This window comes from Octopus sinensis, linkage group LG6, assembly GCF_006345805.1.
Source record: "Octopus sinensis linkage group LG6, ASM634580v1, whole genome shotgun sequence".
Taxonomy (NCBI): Eukaryota; Metazoa; Mollusca; class Cephalopoda; order Octopoda; family Octopodidae; genus Octopus; species Octopus sinensis.
In genome coordinates, this window is record NC_043002.1 from 83205647 (window position 1) to 83218364 (window position 12718).

The window sequence follows — 12718 nt, forward strand, 5'->3', positions numbered from 1 at the left end:
GCAGCCAATGAGAATACCATATACATTTTGACCTTCCTTTGGGTGTGGAGAAGCCTTCCTAATGCACATACTTGCAGCCAACCACATACTTGAATGAGAAATTTTCATCTCTGATATAGGAAAAAGTGAACAAAACATTCAATGATGTAGCAAATGGTTATCACAACACATCCTTAAGAGATGTTATATTGGGACAAATACTATAGTAGCTCGGTTATCAACAATGTGTATACATTAAGTATAATACAGAAATGGCTATTTTAATTTAATACTGCTTCAAGTGCATATACTAAATTTCTATTCAGCCAGGTTGCTATTCATAACATTAGTGAACGCTTTATTTACTTTCTACTACATTAGAGGCAATAAATTCTTGACTGGATCATGTGATTGGCTGTGAGTATGTCACTGAAAAGGCCTGAGAAGTCTGAAATGTATCTGGTGTTCTTGCTGACTGATGCTGGAACAGATTTTTGTCTGTCTGATATCTGTGTTTTTAACACAGCACATTCATAAGAGATGTTATCTCAGAGAAATGCTACTGTAACCGGCCTATTGTGTATACATTAGCTACACTACATAGATAACTAGTTTAATTCAATACTGCCTCAGTTGCATACACCAGACTACTATTTTTATATAACATTAAGATTAATACTTATAATTGCTGGAATTTAAAGCTTTTGTACCCAAAGTGAAACTAATTTTGAATTAGTAAACATGGTAAACTGGTTTTGAGGAAACTAGTGATGGTCTTTTTGTATTTACTATTTACCAACAGGTAAATAGGGAATACAAAAAAAAGTTTACAAACTGGAATAAACTTTCTGTGAGGAAGAGAGTACCCTTTATAGTTGGTAGATGAATTGTTCATTAGCATTACTGGATAAAGGGATTAGGAGTGAAGATACTGAAAGGGGTTGATAAAATAAGTATCATTCAAGCACGAGGGTTGATATCATTTATTGTAACTGCCTTTCTAAACCTTGTTGATGCCAACTTTGATTTCGATCTTTCTGAGATCAGTAAAAATAACATATCATTAGTTTACTGTCTCTTGCACCAAATGTCTGGCCTTCTACTTATGTAAAAATTATCATTGTTAAACAATATTTGCAGAAAAGCAAATACTTTGCTTTGAGCCCTTGAATCCTTGATGGAGTTGCAAGGGCACTGTTGTGACATATGTCTTGGGCATTTTTCACTTAGCAGAGCCCATCCCTCTCCACGACAAGAAAAACCAGTGCCACCAGACTGGCACCTGTGCTGGTGGTACATAAAAAGCACCATTCGAGCATGGCTGATGCCAGTGCTGCCTGACTGGCACCTGTGCTGGTGGAATGTAAAAAGCACTCACTACACTCTCAGAGTGGTTGACATTTGGAAGGGCATCCAGCTGTAGAAATCTTGCCAAATCAGATTGGAGCCTGGTGCAGCCCCTTGGCTTGCCAATCTTCAGTCAAACCGTCCAATCTATGCCAGCATGGAAAGCAGATGTTAAATGACTGATGATGAAATGACTCCATCCCCATTGAATTACTGTTATAAATTTTATCTATTCTAGAAAGATAAATGGCAAAGTTAACCATGGCAGTATTTGAATCTAATTTCTTTTGTTATGGTCTGCTCATTTGAAGACTGTATGTATTTGAATTTCTCTTATGCTAATAGATGCAAATTTTTTTAAATTCCAGATGTAACTTATATTGAGTTTAAACGTCCACAAGATTTTGATTACAAGTCTGGACAATGGGTGAAAATAGCATGTGCTTCAATTAGTGCTGGAGAATTCCATCCTTTTACATTGACATCAGCACCTTATGAGGACACACTTTCAGTGCATATAAGAGCTCTTGGACCATGGACCTGGAAGATGCGTGGAATATTTGATCCTGTGAACCTAAAAGAAGAACCTTATCCAAAAGTAAATTCTTAAAATATTTGTAATATAAAATCAACAGATAAAAATAAGGATTATTTTTAGTTTAATATAAAGTAACATTAAAAATTTGCATTAAAATAACCAAACTAGATAAAAAAATTTCTTTTAGTTTCTTCTCAATTGGCATTAATTTTAAATGTAGCAATACTGAGCATGAATCTATCATGTTCCCAAACCATTCAGATATGAAATAGAAATAGTACAGTTGGTACTTTGTTATACATTCACATTTCAAAATGAAAGGAAAAGGAGCTTATCTGTACATATCTGATAATGAATGAAAAATCGGTATCTGAATTATATTACTATATAGTTTCTTATGCATTTTATGATGTGCATGGGTGTATATATATATATATATGTATATATATATATATATATATATATATATATATATATATATATATGTGTGTGTGTGTGTATATAACACTCTCGTACACACAAATGTGTGTGTGTATATATGCAGTGTGTGTATTTGTTAACCTGTCTTGATACCATGAGATAGTTGTAAAAACAAGTGTCACCAGTTATACAAGTAGTATTGCTCATTTCCAATCTTCTTTGAAAATATATCCAGCCATGGAGAAATATTAGTGGACACACATTGGTCCATCAGTTATGACAATGATGGTCAGAGTTGATTCAGTCAACGGAACAGCCAGCTCACAGAATTAATGTGCAAGTGGCTAAGCATGCCACAGATACATGTATCCTTAACATAGCCTGACACAGAATGTGACAAGGCTGGCCCTTTGAAATACAAGTAAAACTCGCTTTTACCAGCTGAGTCGACTGGAGCAATGGAAAATAAAGTGTCTTGCTCAAGGATACAACACACGACAAGGTGTCAAACTCACAACCTTGCAATCATGAGCTTAATAACCTAACCAGTCTTCATAGGAGAAAAATATTACCTTGCTTGGAAACTGAAGGTTGGTGAGAATAAACGCATCTGACTGTAGAAAACTTGCCTCCAGGAATTCTGTTCAACCTATGCAAACATGGGAAAGTAGACATTAAAATGATGATGATTATACTCTGATTCTAAGTGAATGGGAACTACAGATGTATAGTTTGCAGAGAAGAGTATATTTTATAGTCTTCAGTGACTAGAAAATTACTTGTCCCAAAGAAAATTCCAGCAATCATAGTTAATAGTTCAATTACCGTACTTCTTAAATGAAAACTAAAATGGGCTTTAAAATCTAACAAATATGTTGTGGTGCTCTTCAAATGGCTTCTCTTGGATGCATCTCGTATGATGTATTGTAAGTTTATCTTCTACTTGTTTTGGTCTTTGGACTGTGGCCATGCTGGTGCACAGTCTTGACAGGTTTAGTTGCACAAATTGACCCCTGTACTTATTTTTAAACCCGGTATTTATTCTGTTTGTTTCTTTTTGTCAGGAACATAAGCAAACCAATACTGGTTGTCAAGCAGTAAACACACACAAACACACAATGGGCTTCTTTCAGTTTCCACCTGCCAAATCCAATCACAACGCTTTGGTCAGCCTGGGGCTGTAGTGGAAAATGTTTACTCAAGGTGCCACACTATGGGACTGAAACCTAAGACCACATGGTTGAGAAGCAAGCTTTTTGTTTGTTTAGAGATAAAGGACAGCAATAGCAATACGGGAGTCAAGGATGAAATGATTTATTTATTGATCCTGTTTAATATAAGAATATTTTACCAATTAACAGTAATTACCATTCTATTGATGTCTATTTTGCTTTACTTTCAGTTATATTTAGATGGTCCTTATGGTGCTGGACAACAAGATTGGTATCGGTTTGACATCAGTGTTTTGGTTGGTGCTGGAATTGGAGTAACACCTTATGCTTCCATCCTAAAGGATTTTGTGAAAATGTCTGCTATAAAAAATACTTACAAGATGAAATGTCAAAAAGTGAGTTACAGAATATAATTTAAATCAATGCTGCTGAGATTTTGCTGTTTCAAGAGTGTATTTAAAAGTTTTTATTTTTCTAAATGATGTTTTTAAAATGAAACCATTTTAAAATAAAGTTTTGCATTGAAATTTTTATCAGAATTTCCAATTCTGTTGAAAACTTTACTTCTAGTTAACTGTTAAATAATTAGTTGCTGTACTATACTTCAATCCATTTGGGTAACGATTTTCTCCTACACATTGTGCCATTCCTTAGCTGGCAGAAACGTTAGCACACCAGGCGAAATGTGTAGCCGTATTACCCAGGACTACACTTTGATACAGGTGCAGCTACATGGCGAACTCTGACCAACGAAGATCTTAGGGAGTAATTTCAAGGAGACCAGGTTTAATAATTATTTCTAGGATGTCAAACAGCCATGTAGCAACTCCCCGTATATACTCTGCATTTATTGGTATTTAATTATTCTTAAGTTAATTAATGACTGGTTTTTGCAATGATGGCTTTCTGTTTTAAGAATCCTTTAGTCATGCTGAGAATATGGCAAACTCTATGGTGCCACAATAAAAGGCATCCAGTACAGTATGTAAAGAAGTTGATGTTAGGAAGGATAGCCAAGTCAAAAATGAAATGCATATAGGCAAGAGGTGGTATTCCAACCCATATAAGAGGGCAGGTAAACAGTGTTTGTCTGTCCACCCTAAACTAGTATTGAAAGTGGATGAAAAATGATAATGATTTTCATAAAACTTCTATTTCAGCTGTATTTTATTTGGGTCACTGGTAGTCACAGACATTTTGAATGGCTCATTGATATTCTTCAAGAGGTAGAAAGAGTTGATACAAAAGGATTGGTTGAAATAGAGATTTTTATCACTAAATTCTTTCAGAATTATGATTTGAGGACAGCAATGATGGTATGTTGAATTTATTTTTCTTCCATTAGTTTAAATTTGTAAATCTGAATATCCTGATTTAATTATTAATTTATTGTATAGTTTGTAACCACGTGGTTGTAAGTTCTATCTTATTGTGTGACACTCTTGGCTTATGCTTTCTACAATAGTCTCAGACCAACCAATGTCTTGTGAGTAGAATTGGAATTGGTAGATGGAAGCTCTGTGTGTTTTATTTGTGTGTGTGTGTGTGTGTGTGTGTGTATGTGTGTGTGAGAGAGAGAGAGAGAAAGAGATGATGTTACATGGCTTCTCACCATCAGAGTGAAACAGTGATGATGTTTACATTCCATGTTGACATTACAAGCGTTTGCTTTGCATTTTCATAGACAAGTGGAATAACAACTTTTCTACTTGAAAAACTGGTTAGGGTTGTTAAGGACATCCAATAAAATGCTGCCTCAAGCAAGTCCCTGTCCAACCTATGCTAGCACTGAAAAATGGCCATAAAATAAACAATAAGCATTAAAAATGTTCTATTTGCATTATTACCATTTATAACACACTGAATATCTACATATTCCACAATACTTCAATCTAGTTGTAACCTTCTTGATTAACTTTTGTTAGTAGATTCTTTTTAAAAAGTCATTTAAGAATTTTTAAATGCTACAAAGAAAACCTATTTTCTTTTTTTATCATTGCAGTTTATTTGTGAAGAATATTTTCAGAAACTTTCTATGGGAAAAAGTGTTTTTACAGGCTTAAAAGCTAAAACACACTTCGGTAGGCCACAGCTTGTTGAAATGATGCAGCATATACATAAATGCAATCCTCAGGTAAATTGTAGTTCTATGAGCATTATTTCCTTTCAATGCGATCAATTTATAAAAGCTTTTATTAGAATATTATTGAAATCTCATGTAAATATGTTGTTTGGTGTCTTGTCATTGCAGACATCCTGAATAAATTCACCTTAGCATTTTGCGGGTAGGAAAGCCTTCTTTTTCATTACCAGCGTCACCTTACTGGCACATGAAAAAACATTCGAGTGAGGTTGTTGCCAGTACCTCTTGACTGGCTCCTGTGCAGGTGGCATGTAAAAAGCACCATTTGAGCATGGCCATTGGTAGTACCGCCTGACTGGCCCTCCTGCCAATGGCATGTAAAAGCACACGCTACACTCTCGGAGTGGTTGGCATTAGGAAGGGCATCCAGCTGTAGAAACACTTCCAGATCAAGATTGAAGCCTGGTGCAGCCATCTGGTTTGCCAGTCCTCAGTCAAATCATCCAATCCATGCTAGCATGGAAAGCGGACATTAAATGACGATGATACTAATTCTATCAGTCTCTTTTACTGAACCACTAATCTATTGGAACATTAACAAACCAACACTGGGTGTTGATCAGTTGGAGAGGAGAAGCACAAACTCCCACACATGCCTACCTATATATATATATATATATATATATTCTTTACTCTTTTACTTGTTTCAGTAATTTGACTGTGGCCATGCTGGAGCACCGCCTTTAGTCGAGCAAATCAACCCCAGGACTTATTCTTTGTAAGCCTAGTACTTATTCTATCGGCCTCTTTTGCTGAACCGCTAAGTTACAGGGATGTAAACACACCAGCATCAGTTGTCAAGCGATGTTGGGGGGACAAACAAACATACACACACACACACACACACACATATATATATATATATATATATATATATATATATATATATATATATTTACACATACACGACGGGCTTCTTTCAGTTTCCGTCTACCAAATCCACTCACAAGGCTTTGGTTGGCCCGAGGCTATAGTAGAAGACACTTGCCCAAGGTGCCATGCAGTGTGACTGAACCTGGAACCATGTGGTTGGTAAGCAAACTACTTACCACACAGCCACTCCTATGCCTATATGACAGGCTTCAACACAGTTTCTTTCTACCAAATTCGCTCAAGGCATTTGTTGGTCAAGGGCTGTCATAGAAATTACTTGCCTAAGGTGTCATGCAGTGTAACTGCACCCCAAATCATTTAGTTGCAAAGTGAGATGCTAAACGACATGGCCATGCTTTGAAAATTGTTTTTAAAAGGTCCAAGATACACAACATACACTTCAGTGACCAAATTATCAGCTGTGGTCTAGCTGTTGCTGACCATTGCATCCGACACTGATATACAAATAGGTGAGATACTCATGTTTGAAATGCTTTTGACCATAGCTCGACATGATCATTTATTTAATTACTTTCCTATTTTTATTTTCCATTTATATTTCATGAGCATCTTCTCTGCGATAGATTATAAAATCTTTTTCAAAACACAGTAAATCTTTACTTTAACCCTTTACTGTATTTATTTTGAGATGCTCTGTGTTTCTTTCAATTAATTTAAAATTAATTTTAAATATAACAAAGAATTTAGTAAAATAACTTGGTTATCATTCAGCTGGTATTAAGAACATAAATTGTGACTAAGGCTTGGTGGAAGATTTTAATTCAAAACTTATGAAAACAAGACATTTGTACTCAAAGCCAGAGCCAGTTTCAGCCAGGTTGGTATCAAAAGGGTTAAAGGACTAATTGAAAGAAAGGCATGTCCTTTAAAGCTGAATGTTCATTAAACTGAAGGTAGCTTAGGGACCATTTTGATTTTGGAATACATTACGCATTTTATATTATATAAAATTTGAAACATATCATAAAGGATATGTAATTCATATTTTCCCTTTTTGACAGTGAATGAAGAGTATTTTTGCTCAGCAACATTTTGTCCATCTTTACATTCTGAGTTCAAATTCCGCTGAGGTTAACTTTGCTTTTCATTCTTTTGGGGATCAATAAATTAAGTACCATTGAAACACTGAGGTCAATGTAATTGACTTACCCTCTCCTCCAAAATTCCAGGCCTTGGGTCTTTAGGAGAAAGGATTATTATTATTATTTTTAAGGTGGTGAGCTGGCAGAATCTTTAGCATGCCAGTCAAAGTGCTAAGCAGCATTTCATCCATCTTTGTTCTGAGTTCAAACTCTACCGAGGTCAACTTTGCCTTTCATCCTTTTGGGGCTGTTAAAATTAGTACCAGTCAAATATTGGAGTTGATATAATCAACTTACCCTCCCCTCAAAAACTGCTGGCCTTGTGTCAAAATTTAGAATTGAAGCTATCATTATCGTCAAGATGGTGAGCTGACAGAATTGTAGCCACTGAGGTTGACCTTACCATTCATCCTTTGTGGATGATGAAATGAGAACCAGTGACCTTACCATTCATCCTTTGTGGATGATGAAATGAGAACCAGTTGAGTACTGGAGTTGATGTTATCAATTAGCCCTCCACCCTATCAAAATTTAAGGCCTTATTCTTAGAACAGAAAGGAAAATTATCTTTATCATTGAGATGACAAGTTGTCAGAACCATTATCATGCAGCAGAAAATACTAAGCAATAACTCTTCTGGTTCTCTATGTTCTGAGTTCAAATTCTGACATGGTTGACTTAGCCTTTCATCCATTTGGGGATTGATAAAATAAATACCAGTTGAACACTGGGATCATCATCAAGTTAATCAATATAATCAATTTTTATCCTGCCCTGAAAATTTTTAGCCCTGTACCAAAAGTTGAAATTCTTATTCAGTTCACTAAATCTGAAATACATTAAATCAGGGCCTGTTAAACTGAGAGTTTACTGCATATATAAGAGAAAGTATTTGTTTTTTTTTTAATAGATTTTTTAAATCTTTTGCTTCTGTTTTTCAGGTGCGAAATGTTGGCGTTTTCAGTTGTGGACCACATGGAATAACCAAAAGTGTTGAAAGAGCTTGTAATGAAGCTGGCAAAACAACAAAAGCACTTTTTAAACATCATTATGAAAATTTTTAATACTGCTCATATTCTAAATTTTCGATTTCTTCATTCCACATTGTGGGATTATAACTGGACTTAACTAACCAGTGACTCTTTTGATGATAGAGGAAGTGAAAATAAAGATATATGTACAGTTTTTGTTTTAGATATGTGATCTAAAATCCTTTTTCCCTTTTCCCAATCATATATGTATATGTAAATTTCTTGATATAACAAACATGTATCTGCTGTTTACTCTCCCCAACATAATGACTTTTATATCAGATAATGTTTGCACAGTGTATAATATATAACTTTATATATTTTATAACACATTATATATATTTTATTTCTGTAAAACATATATATATATATATATAATGTTTTACAGAAATAAAATCGGGTGTATTTGATTTGTATATATAAAAACTGTTCAGAATAAAGTCTAAATACAGGAACATATTCCAACATGATAAATCATAACTCTAAAGATTTTATATTTTAATATAAATTTTAAATATTTGAGGATATTGTTAAATGCAACCATTTTGTTTTTATGAAGTTTAATCCTCTTGCATTTAAACTGGCTATATCAGATCCAAATCTTCTGCCTGTTTTACGTTCAAACCAACCAGATCCAACCTCTCACACCTACCCTGCAATCACATCATTGAAATTATGAAGCTAAGGTTCAATTGATTAAATCCAATGTAAATGAATAAATATTACATTTGGCTGAGTAATTTGAGTGCTAAAGGGTTAAAGATTTAGAGAATAGCTATTTTATATTCAATATTACCAATATACTTTCTTATTGAAATCTTTTCAGAATTTTTTAAACCATTATCATCATTTGTTGAAATTTCACCTTTTTTTAATTTCATTTTTATGTCAATAAAAATCTCCGAATTTTCAGTTTCAGAGTTGTCATTTATTAATAGATGTTCAAAATTTTTTTTTTTTAGTTGGTAGTTTTGAAATAATTTCAATAGCCCCAGTTTTTCTAAAATAAAAAAAAAAAAAAGCTATTTATAGCTTAGTTCGAGGTAGAGAAGAGTTGAGCAAGTGGACTCTTTATTGTAGGGTCTCAAAGATTTGTAGGGGAAAGGGGGAAGAGAAATCCTGACACAACGGTTATTCAACAAATTGCATCATACTAGGATACTAAATTTGGTCCTGGTTTCTCACACTGGAGAAATGGTCTGAATGTTTCTAACGGTGCAGACCCCATTAAAGGCACCAGTGGATGGTGTTAAATTAGGCAATGGATTATTTCTACTACTCCAGAAATACAATCAATGGTAAGATGAGATGCTATCGATAACACTACTCCAAAGTGTGCATGCATGTGACCGGGGACCACATGTGAACTTCTATTCCACTGAAGCTCCAAACTTGTTGGTTGGAGTCGTCTCAACCTACCCTTGGTGGATGCTACCGCAGGTACAAGTACAATACCCCAGAAATAGGCACTCCCAACAATTAGGAGTTTACAATTTCTGTCTACTTGATTTCGCCCTACAAATTATTTTTCCTCATCCACATGGTTTCAGCTTCAGTCCCATTGTGTGGTACCTTGGACAAGTGTCTTGTATAGTTCCAGGTTGAATCAAGCTGTGTGACTGTCATATGCATGTATTGGTGTGTGTCTATGCTCTTGTCTCCTGGCTTTGATTTTGTGTGATGGTTGTGAAACAAATATCACCATGATAGAAGTGTCCTTTGTATTCAATCTTCTGTGCATGCATGTCTGGACATGGGAAATATTATCTTGCTTGGAAACATGTGAGGGTTGGTAACAAGTAGAGCATCCAGCTGTAAAAAAATCTCCCTCAACAAATTCTGTCCAACCCCTGTGAACATGGAAACATGGACCTTGAAGCAATGTCCCAAGATGAAGCATCAGGAAATCAAACCTAGAACCAAGTGTTTGAAAAGCATATTTAACTACATAACCTTATCTGTGCACGTGGAGAAAACATGTTAGCTTTCACGCTTTGAATTTTTGAGGAAGCATCTCTTTCCTTTGATGATATTCTACTGATGTTCAGACTCTCCTCCTTCCTGTGTCATTAAAATAGCAGTAACATGCATAGCTTTATTCATCTAACTTGTAATTATAATAAATTTTTTTTTGTCATGAGACCTGCACCAAAAAAGGAAAATAGAAAAAAGCATTTTCTTTCAAAATAAAAAAAAAATGTAATGCCAGGAAAGTGTTTTTTTTTAAAAATTATTTCTAAACAATATAAGGGTTTGATGTTTGAATTTAAGTTTAATCATCCATGTATCATACTTAATGTATATACAGAGGTGATAGGCCAGTTACTGTAGTATTTGTCTTGAGATAACATCTCTAATGAACTTATTGTCTTAAAAGCACAATAAATATCAGAGAGAGAGAAAATCCATATCAGCAGCAACTAATGAGAATGCCAGGTGTATTTTAGCCTTTTGAGATTTTTCAATGGGATGCAGTTTCAGTAAGCCACAGGCTCAGACAAGAATTTCTTACCTCTGATATAGTAAAAAAAAAAGTGTATAAAACTTACACTGATGTTGTGAATAATTTCCTGGTTGAGTAAAAAGCCAAGTGTTGATACATTAAGTATGATACATTGACGCCTATTTAATACTGCATGATTTGTATATATCAGAATTTTAAGTTTAAATATTAATTGTTAACTTAGGCAGAAGGTGTAAAATTAATTATAGTAATCACAGCCCTGATTCTTATCAATCCTGATAGGATTTGAACACCTAACAGACAAGACTAAATTTGGATTATTATATGCAAGTTTGTAGTTGAGAAATTTTGTTTTTAACCACATGGTTTCAAGTTCAGTCCTATCACATGGAATCTTCAGTGCCTTCAGTAACCCCAGGCCAATGAATGCTTTGTAGAAGAATTTTGTTGGCAGAAACTGCAGGAAGCCTGCTGTGTGTGTGTCTGTATGAGTGATTGCTGATGTTTCATGTGGTTTGCTGGTTAAGTAAATTACTGGTGATTTTAGCATTATGACCAGTCGTTTTTCTTTTAATGATCTCTACTTGATAAAGAGGTATGGGTTGATGCCTAGAAGAACATGTGGTTATAAAAATCTTGCCTCAAAAAACCCTTCGTCCAAATGCCAGGTAGCATGGAAAAATGGGTGTTAAACAAAAAATAACTAGGTGGGTTTAAAGACCTCAAAAGACACTAACCTTCTTTTCTACACAGTGACAAAAAAAAAATTCCTTATCTTTTACTGGTTTCAGTCATTAGCCAGTGACCATTCAGGGGGCACTGCTTTGAATTTTTAGCCAAATGAATCGACCCCAGTACTAATTTTTTTTTTTTACGCCTGGTAATCATTCTATTAATCAACAGTTGTCAAGCAGTGGTGGGGGGACAGGTGTAGACATAAAGATTCACACACACACACACACATATATATACAACAGGCTTCTTTCAGTTTCCATCTATCAAATCCATTCACAAGACTTTGGTCAGCCCAAGGCTATAGCTGAAGATACTTGCTAAGGTGCTACACAGAGGGACTGAACCCAGAGTCATGTGGTTGGGAAGCAAACTTCTTACACCATACAATCACGCCAGCACATTTTTAATATTTTCTTTGATTTTTCTTTTGATTTTTTTTTTTTTAAGATCAAATTTAGACGAAGCTAATGTACGTGCACACCGCCCATTTCTGATGCTTTTTTTTTTCAAAAATTTCTTCAGATTTCTATGTTTTCGATATAGTAGGATATGATTTTGTTCAAAAATCATGTTTTCCAAATTTTAATTTCCCCCCAAAAAAATTTCTTGATTTTTAATTCTTTTTCAAATTATTTTTTTTTAATCCACCTTGAAAAATAGAGAATTTTCCTTTTTTAAATTTTAATTTTTCTTAAAGCAACACTCAGTGGCCCTTTTCCCACCCATCACCTCCCCACACTTTTAAAAAGCTAAAAACTCCGAATGTTTCACTTTCGTCCGATGTTTCCCACATGCGTAGAATTCTATGCTTAAAGTGGAACATTCGGAGATTTTAGCTCTTTGAAAGTGGGGACGTGATATGTGGAGGTTGGGGAAGGGGATTTGAGTGTTTCTTTAAGAAAAAATTAAAAAT

General features: G+C 34.7%; 1 protein-coding gene across 2 annotated transcripts in view; it reads left to right on the forward strand.

Moving 5' to 3' along the window:
* The window catches only part of LOC115213405 (dual oxidase-like), an 81296-nt gene extending 71778 nt beyond the window's left edge, over positions 1-9518 (forward strand). For both annotated transcript variants that reach the window (XM_036504102.1, XM_029782356.2), the window contains exons 28-32: positions 1695-1924; positions 3687-3851; positions 4617-4772; positions 5459-5590; positions 8517-9518. In XM_036504102.1, coding sequence (XP_036359995.1) covers positions 1695-1924; positions 3687-3851; positions 4617-4772; positions 5459-5590; positions 8517-8639 — 806 coding nt within the window. In that variant the 3' untranslated portion in view covers positions 8640-9518. The remainder of the gene's footprint in view (positions 1-1694; positions 1925-3686; positions 3852-4616; positions 4773-5458; positions 5591-8516) is intronic.
* Positions 9519-12718: the final 3200 nt, after the last annotated feature.